A 19,496-nucleotide genomic window follows, 5' to 3' on the forward strand; every position below is an offset into this window, starting at 1 on the left:
TCCAAGGATGCTGCCAAAATGCAGCACCACAAAAAGAATTGATATGCCCTAAAATATCAATTGTGCAGTGGTTGAGAACCTTGGTATAGAGGATGAACTGGAGAGAATTACAATAGTTCAGGGGAGAGATAACTCAGTCTCCTCTCCTGCATCCATGCTCCCTGAGACAGCTAAGGCAATCTTTCTAAAAAATGTATCAGATTTGCAGAGAGCTCCTCATTGGCTCCTTATGGCTTTAAGATAAAATTCAAAGCTGAATTTTAAAGCTTGTAATCTAGTCCCTGTTTACTATCTTATCTATTCTGCACCCAGTTCTCTCCTCAGTGCTGATGAGGTCAATGTGATGAATACAGCCCTCTAAACACAACATGGTATTCTGTAGCTCTCAGCAGACTGGAGTCCCATTCTCTACACCCTTTACTGTCCACTTGGCAAAATCACATTGTTTCTTCAAAGCCCTTTCTCTAGACTTCCACAGCTCCTTCTGCAGCAGACTAGTATGTCTTCCTGTCTAGCCTAGAACCTTGACAGGAACTAGACTTTCCTTTCTTCATTCCTAGGACCCAGCCCAGTGCTGGAGTTACAGTGGATAATTGAACTCTTGAATGTACCACTTATCTGCCAATCTAATGCATCCTACACTCTCAAAACAGTTTACACATATATTTCTTAAAAAACACAATCTGTAGAGAGGAGGAAAGAACAAATCTGTAGGAGGGGAGTAGGTGGAGCATTGAGGACTTTTAGGGCAGTGAAGCTACTCTATATAATACTATAATGCATGTCATTACTTAGGTCCATTACACATAAACATTATACAACTCATTATACAGTTGTTCAAACCCACAGAATGTACAAAACCAAGAGTGAGCTCTAACATAAACTGTGAACTCCTGGTGATAACAGTGTCAATGTAAACAAACAAGTATGGTGGGGGGGTGTTGATAACAAGACTGTAGTTGGGGGCAGGGGATGTACGAGAAATCTCTGTATCTTCCACTCAATTTTGCTATGAACTAAAAACTGCTCCATAAACATAAAATCTCTAAAAACAAAATCAAAACCATCTGAATAGGCCTCCCCCTACCCCACCCCTGGATCACAGATTCAGGGACCTCCTCTGCTTTCCAGGTAAAGTTCTACTTTTCCTAGCCTGGTGTTCAACCATCTCTGCAAGCTGGCCTCAGCTTGACTCTTCGGTTAAGCCTCCTCCATCTCCTCCAGATCTGACACAAGTCTATCTAGGACTCCCACCTCTTTCTCTTGAGTCCTTCCTGCTCTGGGCATTGAAATGTCTCACTGAACATTTCTTTTTTTTTTTTTTCTTTTTGGGTCACACCCAGCAATGCACAGGGGTTACTTCTGGCTTTGCACTCAGGAATTACTCCTGGCAGTGCTCAGGGGACCACATGGGATCCTGGGTATCGAAACCGGGTCAGCTGCGTGCAAGGCAAATGCCCTAATGGCTCCCGCCCCTCACTGGACATTTCTTATCTCTCATCCTATGCTACAATCCAAGTGTCCCATCAAGACTCCTGGGGCAGGATGAGATTTCTTCCAGGACAGCCTGGCCCTGGGCCGGAGAGCTCTGAAAATGTTGGCATCTCCTTTGAAGAATTGGAAGAATTGGATGTGTGGGATCTCCACATGCAGCCTTACTAAAGAACAGCTTTGAGACTTCACAGAGATTCATTTCCTGACACCACAAGTTTCTCTCTCTAGTGAATCTTAATTCCTCACTGTCAAGATTACCTGGCCCAGCTCTAGTATCCTACTTTCTCATCCTCTTATTAATCCTTACCCCCTGCACAGACTTTGTAACTCACAGAATAGGCTCAAACCGTCTGGCATAAGTTATCAACAGAAGCAGCTGCAAAGCTCCTTTCCTTCCCTGAGGACTTCTATGACCCACAATAGCGTCCTGCTGTGTGCAGGGCTTACTCACCTGCAGGAAGCAGGTTCCAGGCGGGGTACCCTCCAGGAGAGAGGCATTATAGAAAGTCCTCTGGAACTGGGGCTCGTTATCATTCACATCTTGCAGGGCTACACTGACTGTGGCAGAGGAGGTGAGAGGGGGCAAGCCCCCATCCGTGGCCAGCACAGTGAGCTGTGGCTGAGGTTCCAACTCATAATCCAGCAAGGCAGCTGTGGTGATGACGCCTGAGGTGGGGTCGATGGAGAACCAGTGGGTGTGGGGACCCGGGGCCAGGCTATAAGTGACCTGCCCATTGGTACCTTGGTCAGGATCCCGGGCTGTCACTCGCACCACAAAGCTGCCAGGCAGTGCCACCTCAGGCAGGGGCTCAGGTCGGTAGAGCTGGCGGTCAAAGGCAGGAGCATTGTCATTGACATCGGTGACATGGAGCACAAAGGTGGCCTCGGCACGCAGCGGGGGTGAGCCCGAGTCTGTGGCAGTAACCCGCAAGTTATACGCATCCCGTTCCTCCCTGTCCAGCCGCCTAGCCACGCACACCAGGTAGATGACACTGTCCTGGGTGCTTAGGGCAAAGTGGCCCTCTCCACCCTCAAGGGACACATTGACATGGGCAAAGTCACCATCATCTGGGTCTGACACCGAGATACGAGCGACAAGCTGGCCTGGTGGGGCCGCCTCAGACACTCGGGGAGAGCCATCGGCACTCAGAAAGATAACTGTCATGGAAGGCTGGTTGTCATTGGCATCTCGCACATGCACGGTCACAAAGGCTGAGCCTAGCTCTGGGTGCGCCCCGCCGTCCCAGGCCTGCACCACCAATTCATGGACCCGCCGTTGCTCGAAGTCCAGTGGCCGCTCCAGCCGCAGCAGGCCCGTGTGTGCATCGATGGAGAAGGGCCCGTCCCCTTCGCTCTGCCTCCGGTTGATCTCATAGGTCACAGCCCCATTGGCACCGGCGTCAGCATCGGATGCGTAGACCTGCAAGACGGCACTGCCAGGGGCCAGGCTCTCAGACACCACAGCATGATAGCGGCTCTGATTGAAAGCAGGCGCGTGATCATTGATGTCCAGCAGCGTCACATCCAGCAGGGCCTGGGCCCGGAGTGGCGGGGAGCCACCGTCGTAGGCCTCCAATTGCAGCATGTAGTGTGAGCGGTTCTCTCGGTCCAGCTCCCCGGCAATCACCAGCTCGGGCACCGGGGCCCCATCCGGACCCGGCCGTGTCTCCAGCCGGAAGGTCTCTCCAGCCCCGTCACCAGAGAGCGCGTAGCCCTGCGTACCGAGGCGGCCGGCATCTGCATCACGCGCAGGCTCCAGTGGGTAGCGGGTGCCAAGAGCTGTGTGCTCAGGAATCTGCAGGGTGGCCTGCGCCTGCGGGAAGGCTGGGGCATGGTCATTGATGTCCACCACTCGCACAGTGACTTCCACCGTGGCTCCATCAGGAGTGACTGCAGTGAAGCGGTAGCGATCCCGTCGCTCTCGGTCTAAGACTCGGGCTGTACGGACCACCCCAGTGTGTTCATCGATGGCGAGGTCCATGCCCACGCCACTGCCCTCCTGGGCAGAGATGAAGTACATGGCAGGGGCTGCCGTGCCTGCCGGGAGCCCTGCACTGATGTCCCCAATCAGGGTGCCGGCTGGCTGCTCCTCATCAATCTGCAGGTCCAGGCTCCCTGCCTGACCCCAGACGCCTGGCACGCTGGCCCCCAGCAGCAGCAGCGGCAGCAGCAAGGGCAGCAGCGTGTGGGGCCGGGGGCTCTGCATGCCAGCGCGGGAAGGCGCAGCGCCTGTCTCCTTCTGCATGGCAGAGGCAGTCCGGTTGCGGTTTGGACTCCAGCTCCAGACCAGGCTCTGTGCCCAGCTTGATCTCAGGCTTTGGATCAGGTCCAGCTTGGGCCCTGGCCCCAGCTCAAGCTCTCTGGCCTGGGAGTAAAGCATAGGGGGAAAGGTCACGATCAGGGGAAGCATCGGTGCACAGACCAAGGTCTGGGCGACACTCAGGACTCAGGCGCTCTCAGCACCCAACTGTGTGCTAACCACCCTACACCCCCTCCCACCCCCTGCCCCGTCCTGGGTTTAGGAGGCTCTGGCAAGTCTCAATTCCATCTCAACTCTGTCCCCACTCTTCTCAGCAGATTGTTTTGCTTCCTATTGTTTGGGTCTCAATGCCCTGAACTCCCTGCCCTACATCTCTAGCCTTAAACACATGGACAGTCCTCTCTCATTTTGTTTCTCATCCAGGACTAATGAGACATAGTATATTCTCTGTGCTCATGAGAATAACCATGGGACCTGAATTGTCGGTGCCTTCTCTTAGTATTTAAATATGCTCACCGGTGCCTTCTCTTAGTATTTAAATATGCTCAAGGCTCTCATATTACATATTATATATATATGTTACATATTCCCTTGGGGTGGAACGATAGCACAGTGGGTAGGGCGTTTGCCTTGCACATGGATGACCCGGGTTTAATTCCTCCGTCCCTCTTGGAGAGCCTGGCAAGCTACCAAGAGTATCCCGCCTGCACGGTAGAGCCTGGCAAGCTACCTGTGGTGTATTCGGTATGCCAAAAATAATAACAAGTCTCACAATCGAGATGGTACTGGTGCCCACTCAAGCAAATCGATGAACAACGGGAGGACAGTGCTACCGTGCAGTGCTACATATTCCCTTAGCCCCCATTTTGGGCTCCATTCAGCAAGAATTGTGTGGCTAATATGTGGTGGAGGCATTGGGCCTTGTCAGTGAATAAGAGAAACAGTTTCTGGCTGCTTGGGGCTTGCAGTCCAGGAACTGATCAGAAATTGAACCAGGAAGCACAAGCTGATAAAGAGTATGAAGAAGTCCAGGGAGCTGTGAGTGCCTAGAAGAGGGAATCAGTCTCTGAAGCAATAACGTTAACACTGGGATCTACTGAGTAGAAGTGGGAAGGCTATGGAGGTAGTGTGCACAGAAAAAAGATAAGGGGTGAAAAACATTAGGAAGAGTGAACAGAATGTGAGAAGGCTGAGTCTAGAGTCAAGGAAGGGCTGAGTGTTTTGATAGAGGACAATGTGAGTATAAAGTCGTAGAACCAAGGATATGATATGGACAAAGACTCGTGAGCCACATTGAAGATTTGCCCGTCAATGACTTAGAAGGGCAAATGGAAGCATTCTAAGGTGTGTCATGCTATGACTTAACAAAATTTGTGAAGATCTTAGGTGTACCCTTAGGAGAAGAGGAGTGTGCAGGTAGGAAAGTTTTCTTAGAACATCCATTCCCTCCCCCTCAGGACTCCCTCTTATACACACACAGACACAGGAGTCTCGTGATGACACTGCTTTGATGAGGACTTGGGTGAGTATTAACAATACAAATGGCAATGAGTGAGGGGTTCTGCAGGAGGTTCAGTAGGCAGATGGGGCAGGCCTTGATGACTGCTTGAAGGAAGGAGGAAGGAGTTGGGAAATCAAGGATGATGGATAAAAATTCTGGCCAGATCCATCAATGGACAAAGGGTGCCCTAAGTTAACTGGCAAGAGAAAGACAGAAAGAAAATCAGAGTAGGGAACCAGAGTTTCAGATGCTGCTAAAGTTCAAGAAGGAAGCCAGATGTGAAGAGAATCAGTGGAAACGCTGCCCTCTCTGACAGGCTGGCTCATTTCCTGTGGTCACTCACTTTTCACACCCTCCTTTCTCTGGGTGTGGTTTTGTCTCCCATGGCATTGCTCTAACTAAGCTTCCAACAGGCCCTGTGATCTACATCCAATGCATACTTTTTCTTCAACTCTCCTGTTTGTGGATCATTCTGAAATATGTAATCACTAATCATTGGCTTCTTGAAGCCAGCTTCTCTTGGCTTCATTTGGTGACATCCTGCCTCTTGCTCTTTTTGTGATTATTTGCCCATTCACCCCTCAATCTCAATTACAAGTTATTCTTTCTCTGCCCATCTCTTAAAATTTAGTGCTCTCAAGACTCAATCCTTGGCCGCACCTTTGTTCACTCCTCATTCTGGGTGATCTTACCCTTCCATGTCTTCAATTAAAATACATCAGGGGTCCAAGAGGCAGTACAGAGGTTAAAGTATCGCCTTGCACGCATTTGACCCCAGTTTGAATTCTTAGTATCACATATGATCTTCCGATCACTGACAGAGGTCACTCCTGAGCATAGAGTACAACCCATACCCCCCAGATTTTTTTTTTATTTTCCACGATCTTCAGTTAATCCAAGACCTTCATCTCAAGCTGACTTTCTTTCTTCATCCTCTTTCCTATGAACAGCACCACCACTCAGAACTCACACTATTCCAATACTAAACTGCTCTCTCCCAACAACTTCTCTTATCTAGACTTCTCCTTGTCCTGAAATATCTCCTACAGATCCCACGTGTCTGTTTTCAATCCAAACCACCTACACAAACCCACATGAACCCATGGTCCTAAAGGCACTGATGGCTACAGAATCAACTATAGAGGTGCTTTCTCAAGTTTTTATAGGTTTCCTCTGCTATAGGATATTCTGTTCTCCTTAAGAGAACAGTATCTGATCCTCACTTACACTTCCAGTTCCCACCCTCCTGATCTATGTATGGCAATAAAAAGAGCAAGAACTTTAGAGATTGAGCTGTGTTGTAATCCTGCTCTGAGTATTATTTTCCTAATCTATATAATGGCTATTGTACCATCTACTCATGGTGTATTGTGAGAATTAGAGGCAAGGGGAGGAAGGACTCTGAAGTTGAGCATATGATAGGAACTGTCTCATCAGTTCCCAACATGGGTTCCCTCATTCCAGTGGTAGAGTTCTGAGGTACTAAATGTGCATTAGACCCATATACCCAGGGCTCAAGTTGCAGAACCCAAGGAACTGTAACCTGGAGGAAGAGAGCAGGTGAATACAGAATAAGATCAGAGTAAGCACAGACTTGACTCAGTTCAGGAAAAGGCTGAGTATACAGGGATGACATAGAATGTTGTGTCAGAGATCTAGGCCCAGAAACTGGATGAAAGGTCGAGGATTAAGAGTTAGTCCCTTCATTAATCAATAAAAAAAAAGTTAAGGATGGGTATTGGAATAATGGACAGTGAAGCTAATATACTTACTATACTCAGTATTATATTTACCACTCTACCAAGGGACAGAATGTCAGTTATTTGAGCACCAGAATCATATCTCTTTTCTAAAGTGTATACAGCACAGAACATGGAACATAATAAATGCTCAGTTCCTTTTCTGAATGAAAGGATTTATGAATCTCCTGGGACTAAGGCTCAGGTAAACAATCATCCTTGAAGAAGAAAGATTTGGAAGCAGGCAGATGTTCCTTCTCCCAACCCAGTGGCTCAACCTGGATCCCTGCCCAGTGCAACTCCCCTTAGACATTTTCACAGTGGACACAGAATGGTGCATAATCACAAAGCCTAAGACCTACAAAAAGTCAGGCATACAGACACAGACACAAACAGACTTACCTAACACATCATACTTACATGCAAAGAGACCACTTTTCCACAGAGCCAGACACATACATATACAGATACCAGAGAAGCATGCTCTCCCACAGGCAGAAGGATACATTCACTCATATGAAACACATACTTACACATCCCTCACACATGCAGGCATATATACACAGACACATGGACACCGACTTTTTTACAGACCTTATACAGACAGCACATTCCCAGTCACAGACACCGTTCCACAACATATGGACAGGCACACTACCACTTTTCTACTTTTCTTACCCCCTACCCCCAACCACCATCCTGGCTTTACGCATGCACACACTCACACAGGCAGGCACGCGTGCACACACTTCCAGACCCACCCACACACAGGCGTGCTCTCACACATGCTGCCAGGGCACTCGTGGTCAGCGCTGCGGCTGCAGCTGTGACCTCTGGGTCCCTGGGGGCTCTGTCTGGACTGCGCCTCATCACTTCCTGCTCCAGGGCTTCCAGTTCCAAACTCGAACTCCAGACTCTCTCTTGAGACTGTCTCATCCTCTCTCCAATTCTCTGCTCAGCACCAGCTCCCTGCAACATCTGTCCAGTGTTTCGCCCTGCCTCTTCCCCAAGACTTCCTCCTCCTCTCTGCTCCTGGCTTTCCAGGTCTGTCCTAGCCCTTCCCTCAGATCCAGCCGAAGTCATTCATTTTTGCCCTCTTTCCTCACTTTCTCCTGCCTCCTGCCTGGATCTGTCTGTGTTCTCCAAATCTGTCACCTCTTTTCTCCCTCCCTGTTCAGTCTCGTTACATGGTCCCACTCTGTCCTGGTCCTGTTACTCTGTCCTCTGGCTCCATCCCGTTCTCCCCTCTAAGCCCCACATCTGGGCCTCTGGAATCACAGCTGGTTCTCATTAGGAGGGGGAGGGGCAAGACTGCTCATTGGGGCCTGAAATGTGATGTCAATCCTCCCCCACCCCTCACCAGCAGCCTGTGTGTCTGCAGGACCTGGGCGCAAGGGGGAACATGGGAGAAGAAAGAGGTGGATTGGGGAGGGGGGGAGGGCGAGGAGAGGTGTCAGGGAAAGGGGTACTCCAGGGACAGGATGGGGGAGTATGAGGGAAGGGGTGCTCCAGAAGGAAGCAGAGAAGTGGCCAAAGGTACAGAGGGGAAACGGACTAGGGGTGCTGGCACCACCCAGGCCTCCGCCCTCAACTTCCTGTCCCAGGGCCAGGAAGGGGCAGGGACCAGAAAGACAACAGAGTGAGAAGGGGGGCAATGAGAAAGAGAAAGGCAGATTGGCGCAGAAGTGGAGAAAGAAGAGGGGAACTAGCTTCAGTGAGCAGAGCGGGGTAAAGACTCAGGCCCAGGCAAAAAACGGGCAGAAACAGGAAGAACGGGAGACTCAGGCAGAAAGGAGACAGCAAGAGAGGAGAGTTTTGGTAGGGGTGAGGATGGCAGGGAGCAAGACTTGATTGGGAAAGTCCACGGTGAAGGAAGGAGTGAGTGGGGTTCACACAGAAAGGGGGAGGTAAATCAGAGACAGGAAGAGCTAGCCTGGAGAGGCGGGGGAGGCACTCAGAGGTGAGAGAAGGGAGGAGGGAGAAAGCAGACAAACCATCTGCCCTGGCTCTCCCTGGGACAACTCCAGGGGGCAGGCCGGTGGTCAGGGCAGTGCCTGGCTCTCACTTCCAAGCACTGGTGTCCAGGAGGCACCTGGGGCGGGGGGATGGATATGAGCAGAGACGGCAGAGGGAAAGTCCATGTTACGAGCTTTCACGGTGTGCTGGGCCCTATGCCAGGCAATTCACCGGCAGTATCTCAATCATCATAACAGCCCTGTGAGGAAGGTGCCAGCCTTCCATTGAGGAAATTGAAACTCAGAGTGAAAACAACTTTCCTGGATAATCTAGCCTCGATTTGATCCCAGGATTTTGTACTTCATGCTGCCTGGGATTCAGGCAGAAGGGACAGATAGGAAGTAAATTACAAGGGGATTAGCAGAACAGGGACAGTCCCAGAAATACAATGGAAGCTTGAAGAAGAGAGTCAGGGAAGAGGAAAGCCAGGAATGAGGTATCTATACCTGCCCAGATCTGTAGCAGTGGCATAAAGAAGACACAGAAGAGAAAGATGCGAAGAGGTCAAGCTAACAGGACTTGGCAACTCTCTTTTCAGAGAAGGTTCTAACCTCGTTACTAAACTACCATCAGGATACCACAGCCATTGCCTGGGTTGGGATCTTCACATAGGAGTGTCCAGGCAGAGTTGGATTTGCAGGTCTGGAGTCTAGGAAAGATACCTAGGTTGGAGAAACCCCTGTGCATCGCCAGGTGTGACCCAAAGAGAAAAAGAAAAAAAAACAGGGATAACCAAAAGCAATGGGTGTGGTGACTAAGTGCAGAGGACATGTCAAGTGAGGAGAGACTAAAAGAGAACCCTAAGGAAGTCACAATTAAGTGGCAAACTGAACAGATAGGAGGAAGAGGAGGCAGCAATATCACAGAAATGAAGGAGGAAACATTTCAACAAAGAAGGAGGGATCAATAGTGTCCACTGCTACTAAGCATTGAAGTAAGACAAAAAAAGGCAAGATGTGGCCATTGGTTTTAGCAATAAGGGGTCAATGGTATTCTTGGGGAAGTTTAGAAAAGTTATATTGGTGCAAACATCCCGAGGTGGGAAATGAGTGAGAATAATAGACCAAGAGCTGGAGCAACAGCTAGCCAGAGGTCAGATAGAGTCACTCAATACACACTTACTGCACTCCAAGAACAGGGAGGCAGTCTATCACAGTGAGACGGGAAAGATGCCATTTCAGACATAGATTCTTGGTCCAAGACATCTATTTCGATTCCCAGTCTCACACATAGCAGCTGTGTGACGTTGGGCAAGTCCCTTAATTTCCATTTCCCATGATTTCCATTTCCTTGTTTAGAAAATGGGCACAGTTGTTACAATGGCTTTTCAAATCCTGATTCTGCCACCTACTGTGTAACTCTTCTTCTATGGGAATTAACATTCCTCCTTTATGTGACTGATATAGGACTCAAATAAAAGATTGCCACAAAAAAAACTTAGGACTGTGTCTAGCACACAATGAAGGCATAATAAATGACAGCTACTGTAGGATGTACCAGGCAAACACAATAGCCTTGGCATAGTTATAACGGATGAGGAAACTGAGGGCTCAGAGAAGGCAGCAGAAAGACATCAATAAGAGAGCTCTGACAGACTCCCAAGTGAGTGCTGTCTCTCAGGCCATACTGTGTTTCTACTGGAGGCATGTAATGCCCTGATAAAGGGCCAGACAACAGATCAGAGAAGGAGCCAACGTTCTGCTTTAGGAGAATCATTCTGTGATTAGAATCAGTGTGTACCAGGCGTTAGAAGTTAGAGGAAGAGAAGATCTGTGAGGAGGCAACTGTCTATCTAGAGAGAGCATCAGGTGGGTATGGGATCAGGCACTCAGGGAAGGGGGTGCTTGGGGAGCTCCTGGACAGGGAAGGCAGAGTAAGGGAGCAAGAAGTGAGTGGTGATGGTGGGCAGTAAGGGCCTGGTTCTAAGGTTTGACCACTGGAGCTCAGGCTACAGAAGGGGTCAGAGAGCATGAAGTTAGCAGAAAAGTTGGAGATGTAGCAACCAGAAATGTGTAGAGAAAAACACAAGTTGGGGGTAGCAGGATGCTGAGGGCATGAGGGTACATTAGAATCACTGGGGAAGCAAAATGAATTCAGTTTGTGGCTGAGCATTTAGAGTTGCTTCTTTTCTAAATCCTCATCTCTTTTTGGGGGGTTCCCTGGGGGCACGGAGGCTACAGCTCCTGGAAATTCTCAGCCAGCTGGGCCAGCAGTTCAATGGAGGGGCTTAGGGATGCAGTTCTGCTCAGGTTCTGCAGACTATGGGACCACCAGGCCCACTCCCTTTGCTTCTCAGGGACTCCAAGGGGACCATGTGGGCTGGAGACTGAACTGGAGTTGCATGCACCATAACCTCTCTATTATCTACCCAGCCACAAACAACTCTCTTAATGTTACCTCCATTTCCATTACATTCCACACCCCATTTCTTTTGCAAGTGAGAAACCCAGAGAAGCTAAGATAAATTTACCCAGATGGTAAATGATGTAGCTGGGAGGCCTGAGGCCAACCCTCCCTCCTATCCTCTCATCCCTTACTCCTCACCAACATTATAGGAGGCAAAGTCTAGACTGAAAGGGAGTGAATGCTGGCCATGTAGCTCTGTGGTAGAACGCTTGCTTGCGTGCATGAGGCCCTGGATTCAATACCCAGTACCACAAAACAAAATAAAATAAAACCGAAAGGGAATGAGCTCCTTCACCAGAGAACTCAGAGAGAAAAACATAAACAAGGACATTCTGGTATGCTAAGGAGCATGAAGTGCCTCCTGATCCAAGCTAGGGGGTTCCAAGTGGGTTGCTAGGAGGAAGACAGAGAAACTGCTAGAAACCCTCCCAAGAGGCAGAGGTAGAAAATGCTGAGATGTCAAAGAGTTACCCAGGAAACATGAACAATGGAGATGAAGGATGGGACAGGCAGTGGGAAACTAGGAAAAAGAAGGGATCTAACAAATGAGTCCCTTGGGGGCGGAGAAGGCTTTTGCTTCAAGTAACAGGGCACCCAGAGTCCAGTTCCATCAGTGGAGGGAGAGGGAGGAGGAGGAGGATGCAGGTATCTGGGTGCGCTGAGTAGGAAGGTGCAGAGCAGGCGTAGGGGAGGGGATGACAGAGGAAAGAGCAGCCTCTAACATCTCCAGGGAAGGGGGTCATCTGGCTCAGTAGTTGCTGAGGTACTGCAGTGCCCCTGACCTGCTGGTACCACTTCTTCATTTTCCACTTTCTTCAAGAACCTCAACCAGCACCTGCCCAAATAGTGGGAATGCAGATTTCTGGTGCTCCTTAAAATGTTTAATGCTCTCCCTGATGATACAGTGCTGCTCTGGCCCAGCACTGGGGACTCACCTGGGACACATCTGGTGATGTGGAGGAACGAAAGAATGTGCTTTAGCCCTCGGACCTATTCCCTATGCTCCCGCGGAAACGATTTTCAAATGGAATAAAATATAAAAAATATAGAGCATAGAGAGAAAAAAAATAGGCGCAAGGAAAAGAGGAAAGAGCAAAAGGTCAAGAAGGGTGAGTCGTGCTGGGCCTGTCTCCAGGGGGAGAAATGGCTGTGTACAGAAATGTCTCAATTGGGCAGCTGAGACTGGATGTTAATATTTTGAAGAGTGAAGAGAGTAAGGAATGTGTTGTGAGGTGTCTCATTTATTCCTTACTCTATTCATTTCCAAGTATCTACAGATGGGCCCAGAGGACCTACAAATAGACAACATGCAGCCTTGTCGTTAAGAAAGTCCCAGTCTGGTCAGAAAGACAGAGCAAGGAAGATAAAATGACAACAGTGAAACAAGAGGATTCCAATATGCCAGTCTGGAAAGGTAGGCTTGAGACTAATTCTGAGGACTAGTGACGAGATGAGCTAGAAAAAGGAGTGAAAGGTCTTTGGGGCAGAGAGCAGTATATGTTAAGGACTAGAAGCAAGGGTCAATGTTTGGGAAACTACAAGGAATTCAGTAGGAATGGAACTGACAATTTGAGAGAAGCTAGGAAAATGGAACTATGGGTGTCAGATCACAAAGGAGCTCATAAGGCCTCATTGAAGTACAGGTTTTAGAGGCGAGGGAGAGAAGTCAAAGGGCTAATACATAAGTTTTGAGTGCAGGAGACTCAGGTTCAATCCCCAGCACCACATGATCCCCTGAGCACCACGGAAAGGACCCCTGGGGCACCAGAAGTTGCACCACTGGGTGTTGAGTCAACAAAGTCTCAAACCCTACAATAAAAATAAGTACAAATTTCACCCCAGAACAGAAAGACGCTGAAGTATTCTGAGATGGGAATAGCAAGGCTAGATTTGCATGTCAAGGAGAGAGCCCTCTTGTTGCAGTGAAAAGAATGGAAGAGGGAAAGCAGAAGTCTGGCAAAGCCAGTTAGGAGGCACCTGCAGTAAATTGTGTGAAGAAGATGGTGTAAGGGTAATAGCAAGAAAAGGTAACAGGGAATGGGATATCAGAGAGAGCTGAAGAGGCAGGAAAACCGATAGGTTCTAATGACTTTTTGGGTTCTAGAATGTATAGAGAAGGGAATGGCTACCGTTAATTTCTGGATTTCCAGCTTAAGAACTGAATAGATTGGAGGAAGAAGAAAGGGTGAGTTCAGCTTTGCACATACTATACTAGTCATGAGCTATACTGTATAGATCAGGTAAGGATAGGGTGTGGAGAGAACATGCCTAGCATATGTGCACGTGTGCATGCGTGCACAAACATGGAAGCCAGGGAGGAAGCAGATACGCCAATCTAAAGAGCAAAAGAGAGGCCAAGGGGTCAAGAATATGGCTCAGTAGTACAACACTCACCCTGGGTTTGATTCCCTGTACCTCCTATAAAAAGAAATAAGAAACAGAAGAAAGATCTGGAAGAAGTTGATATCTGGGAATCATTGGCCTACAGAGATGACAAGTAAAGACCTTGGGAATGAGTAAGATGGATCACACAAAGGGTTGCATATTGGGAGTTGCATATATACTAGGGAGTCTAAGCCTAATGAACAATATTTAGGGATACACAAAAGAACCTCCAAAATAGAGAATGAAAATCCAGGAGGAGCTCCAAGAGAGCGAGAAGCAAGTATACCATATTGGAATCATCTGTTTATTTGTTGTCAATTTAAGGTTGAAATGTCTCTAGGATAGTGTCTTTGAGTAGTGTGGCTGGTGAAATGTTGGTAGAATAAAATGATGGCTTAGAAGCTGAAAGACAAGATGGGGCTGGAGCGATAGCAAGCGGGTAGGGCGTTTGCCTTGCACACGGCCGACCCGAATTCGAATCCCAGCATCCCATATGGTCCCCTGAGCAGCACCAGGGGTAATCCCTGAGTGCAGAGCCAGGAGTAACCCCTGTGCATTGCTGGGTGTGACCCAAATAGCAAAAAAATAAAATTAAATTAAATTTAAAAAAGAAGCTGAAAGACAAGAATGATTCAAAGAGAAAAAACCCACGGCTGTCAGATCCTACCAGACCGTACTAAGAGGTCAAGCAACTGAAGAGTTTTAGCACCCCTAAGTTTGGCAATTGAGAGGGTATTTTTTTTCAGGGTTGTAAGAGGATAGGATACTGTTCAGGAACATAAGGAGAAAGACTGAGGAAAAAGGTAGGTAGTTTGAGGAAGGAGGAAGGGAGCTGCAGGAATTCAACTTGAATGACCTCAAATTTCTCAATGAGGGAATAGACCAGGTTGTTACTCTTAATTCCTTCCCCTCTTCCAACCTCCACATCCTTTCTGTCACTGCACCCTGCTGACCCCCACTGTCTAAAGAATTCTTAAAACCATCTGCTTTCTCCCTCCCTGCAGCCAATAGTCAGTTCAGGCTGGCCTTATCCCCTCCTGGGTCCTGCAACCATCCTCCTCTTCAGACTCCTCCCTGCTTTCTCCACACTGCGGTCAGATCTGAACGCACCATGCAATCGTTTCAAACTATCTGGTGACTTTCCACTATTCTTGGCTTAGATAAGTTTTTTCACATGACCTAAGGAACTTCATGATCTAACTAACTCTCCTAACTAATCTTCTCTTTCAGCTGCTCTCACTGTTTTCCCATACTACACCCTTGGCTTGAAATAGTCTCCACTGACCGCCCCCCCCCCACCTCCATCTCTCCACATCTTGGATGACTCCCATTAAATTTAAACTTAAATGTCACTTTCTCCACATCACCTCTTCTGACCTCCCTAACTGCTGAAATTTTCCTGCTGTAATGCCATTTGATAGCACTCACCCCAATATAGCCTGCCGGTCCACTCCTTCATCCTAGTAAAGCCAGCACACTCCCCAGCACAGAGCAGGTGCTTAATTTGTGTATTTGCTGAATGAGTGAACTGTAGTGGACTGACTAACCTGCTGAAAATGCTAGAACAAAGGATGTGAGGTTAAGGGGTGTGAAGAAAAAATAATTTAACGTCATCTATTCATATACTTATGGAGGGCCGAGTAGAGGGTGGAATTTATAGAAGCAAGAATTTATTTATAGAAGCATCATTTGGTGTGGTTGAAAAATCACTCTGGTTAGGATTGAGACTCTGTGGGATGAGTAGGAGTGGGCTCAAGATAATAGAACAAGCAAAGGAGTGGTTGAAAGGACTGTTTTTGGTACATGCGCTAGACGATCAGAAAGCCAGGAAAGGAAGACTAGGAGAAAGTACAAAGAGCAGGGCAAGAATTCTTCATGGGATGGAAGACTACATATAATGCGGGTAAGGGCGTCCATGAGCTGGAAGGGCAGAGGAGGTAATGGACAGAGAGAAAATGCAGGAATTTAGAATTTTAGAGATGGACCAGTTCTACTGAGTGGTCCTGGAAGGAGATGAGGCAACAGGAGCACAGGAGTTCAAGTTCAAGGTTGAGGTATTGAAGGGACACCCGGGCCACACCAAAGCCCAGAGTGAAAGGAATAGGGATTCAGGTTTTCAGGGAACCAGAAGGAAAGCCTGGGAGGAGTAATGGTGTGAGCACAAAAGGAATTTATTTAAGTGTCAGGACAGTTAACTCTGGTGTCAGCGTGTGTCTAAGAGCGTGTCTTTCTGAGTTAAACAAGTGACTGTAGTGGGAGTAATTGCAAAACAGCCTCCTCTTAGTGTCCAATCCTGGGACACCTGCTATGTATGGGCAGCTTTGATGAAGTCTGACCTAGATGATCTGACACTTGGTGGTGACAGGGTTTCCACTTGGTATGTACGACTATGATAGTGTCCCCGGAAAGAAAGAGGTAGTAATAGTGTCTTCTATGTTTGTGTTGTGAGCCTGTGGGAATGTGTTCGCTGTGGGGTGCTAACCTGAGAGCATCTTTGTGAGTGCATGTGGGCTGTGACAGCATCCCAGAGGGGCGTGGTGGCTGTGAAGGTCTGACTTGTGATGTGTGTTGCCTGCGACCATGTCCCTTGCGGGTTGAGTAGGACTAGGACTGTGTCCCCTGTGGGTATTCAAGGAGTTGACATAAGCAACAATATTTTTCTGGCCTCTGACCTTGTGGCTGCGGGCCCAGCCCACGCCACACTGGGTTCATTGTGTGTCTAGACCTCACTATCCCCAGCCCCCACGGGGGGTGGGGACCATGCCTAGGGAGCTCCCCCAAGACCCCCCTGCATCATGGCATAAACTCACAAGATTCTTCTAGGTGACCCATCCCCATGTCAAGCTCTCCTGGGCTTCTCTCCCATTTCTCCTCCTCCATTTCTTTGTTTCTGTCTTGGTTTGTCTCTGTCACACACCCATCCTGCACTTACGACACACGCGGCTCCCATGGTGGGGGAGTGGGGGGGGCGCAAGACACAGGGGGCCACCACACACCCAAATACACAACACAGCCGCAACACACGCTCGCAGGGACGCGCCCGACCGGGACACACACCCGTCGGACGCACCCGCCACCGGTGTGACACGCGCGCACACCGCCAGCCGCACACGGACACGCCACCTCCCGGGGCCACGCACGGCCTCACGGGCACACACACACACACACATACACACACTCACACACACACGCACGCACGCACACAGACACACACATGCACAGACACACACACCCAGCCCGCACCCCAGCCCCGCTCACGTGCCACAAAGCCCGACTCGGTGACACGCGCACACAAAGACCCCCAGGCCCTGCCCCCACGCTCACGCTCACGCTCGCCCTCGTCCCGCAGGCCCCGGCCCCCCTTCCCCCATTGTCTCGGGCTCAGAACAAAGCCCCCGGCTCCACCGCCGCTGCCACCGGCCGCGAGAGCCCCGGCGGGCCGGGCGGGCGCGGCCGGACGGGCCGGGCGGCCGCGGGCACTGACCTCGGCGCGGCGCGGGCTCCTCGCCCGGTCGTGGGGCGCCCTCCGGCCGCGGTCAGCCCCCCGGGCAGCGCCCGCCCGTGCGGGGCCTGGGGCCGCGCATCGCCCGTCGCCGCGCTCTCCGGGCCCACGGGCGGCCGCCGTCTGTCCGCGCGTCCCCGGCCGTCCGTCGGTCCGTCCGCCGCCGCCGCCGCCGCCCGGGCGCCGCCTCCTTCGCAGCCGCCCCGCCGAGGATGCGAGATCCGCCACCGCGGCCCCGCGCCCCCTCCCCTCCCCTCCCCTCCCCCGCCCTCCGCGCGGTAACCCGAACCCCCGCCCCCCGGCCCCCGCCCCCGCCCCCCGCCCGTCCTCCCTCCGCCCCTCCACTTCCCGGCCCCAGTCCCCGGCGCTGGATCCGGCCCCACGTCCCCGTTCCCTTCCCCGCTCCCGGTCACCTCGCCCGTCCCCTCCTCACGTCCCGCTCTCCGCGCCCACTCTCCCTCTCCTCCTCCTCCCGCTTCTCTCCCACTCCCCGAGTCCCCCCGCCGTCCCCTCTGCTCCCCCAGGTCCTAGTCTCCCTCCCGACCCTGCTTTCTCAGACCCTTTGCGCTCGGTTCCCCTCGCCCCCTCTCCTCACGTCCCTTCTCCCTGCTTCTCCCCCAACCCTTTCCTCCCCGTCGCCTTCTCCGTCTCGTCGCAGTCTTGGGCTCCTGTCTCTGTCTCGCATCAGGTTCTCTCGCTCTTCCTTGGCGTCCTGTCGCCCCAACTCTTGGCCTCTTTCTTTCCAGCCCTTTCTGCCTTTTTTTTCTCTTTCTCACCCCCTTTCCCTCCTTCTTCCCCCGTTTCCCTTCTTCCCGTGACTCTTCTCTATTTGCTCCTACTCTGTGCCCTTCTATCTTAATCTACCATTCCTTCCTCTCAGTCGCTTCCATTTATCTCTTGCTCTTTATCCCTTACTCCTTCTTCACCACCGCCTAGTTTTCTTTCCCCTCACCTTCCTGTGCCACCCCAAATTCGAAGAAGGAGATTAAGAGGAAGAAATTTAGAAACTAGATTATGGGGTGGGGGGGAATGGGGAGGCGGTGATTTAACGCTAGGATATATTCAAGAAAGAGAAAGTGAGATGGAAACTGGGCAGGGATGTGGGGAGGAGATACTGGGAAAGAAAATGGAAAAGTGAAATCAGGAGAGAGTTTTAAGGAACTGGAAGAGTTTTGACCCCTTCTTTCTGTCTGTCCTATGGTTGTGATGAAGGAAACTGTGACTTCAAAGATATTTTGGACTTGAGACTGGTACCAATGGTACTAAGAAATCAAAAACTTGTGTGGAGAGAGAAAAAAGGTCTAAATTAAAGCAGGAGTGTGATTTTGAAAGAGAAGAGCGAAGGAGCCTGGAGCCCTTGACAACATCGGGTGTCTGGTGCTCGAAGCTGGCTGGATGGTGCAACATTCACTGTACTAGAAAAAGGAGCAGAACTGGCTTGCATGGGGGGTGATGTAGAAAGATGATGGCTTGGGCTGCTGACTTTGAAGTATTGGGTAGATAGATCTGCAGCTTAGAAGAGCGGTCTGAGATGGACATAAATATTTAGGAATCATCTGCAAATACCGTATAAGCTTGAATACAGGGTGAGGTTTTTGCTTTTTTGTTTTTCCAAAATCATCCCTCAGGAAAGAGGGAGTAACCTTACATTTGAATCCTTATAAAGTCTCTCATATTACAGGGTTTGCTCTCATTTACTTTATTTTGAACAACAAACCACTGGATAGGGCAGTGTGCTATGGTGACTAAGCTTGTGGACTCTGGAGCCAGACTGCCTGGCTTAGGATCCAGACTGCCATTTACAAGCTGTGTGGCGCTCAGGAAACTTCTTAACTTGTCTCTGCTTCAGTTTTCTCATCTGTAAGGTGGGACTGAAGATGAATTTAACATATGTATAGTACTATATACCTGACACATAGTACGCACTCAATAAACACTAGTTGTATTCTTTGATAAGACCTATTAATCTGCAATATCCTTTAAAATGCTATTTTGGATGCTTGTTTAGGTTACTTACCACAAAATCCGTAGTTAAAGAAACTTAACACAACTTTGGTAAGTATTTCTAGTGTTTGACCTCACATAATATGTTGTATATTGCTAAATATGCTTTTTTTTTTACAGTTTGCTTTAAAAAGTAATGAAGTTTGGCCAGAGAGTATGGTGGGTGGTTATGTTGATTGCCTTGTACAC

At 49.7% G+C, this 19,496-nt stretch overlaps 1 protein-coding gene across 1 annotated transcript in view; it reads right to left on the minus strand.

Moving 5' to 3' along the window:
• Positions 1–17,520, minus strand: part of DCHS1 (dachsous cadherin-related 1) — a 36,478-nt gene extending 18,958 nt beyond the window's left edge. The window contains exons 1-2 of the mRNA XM_055141752.1: positions 17,286–17,520; positions 1,946–3,859 (exon numbers count right to left, since the gene is read on the minus strand). Coding sequence (XP_054997727.1) covers positions 1,946–3,739 — 1,794 coding nt within the window. The 5' untranslated portion in view covers positions 3,740–3,859; positions 17,286–17,520. The remainder of the gene's footprint in view (positions 1–1,945; positions 3,860–17,285) is intronic.
• Positions 17,521–19,496: the final 1,976 nt, after the last annotated feature.

The sequence above is a fragment of the Sorex araneus genome, chromosome 6, assembly GCF_027595985.1.
Source record: "Sorex araneus isolate mSorAra2 chromosome 6, mSorAra2.pri, whole genome shotgun sequence".
Classification (NCBI taxonomy): domain Eukaryota; kingdom Metazoa; phylum Chordata; class Mammalia; order Eulipotyphla; family Soricidae; genus Sorex; species Sorex araneus.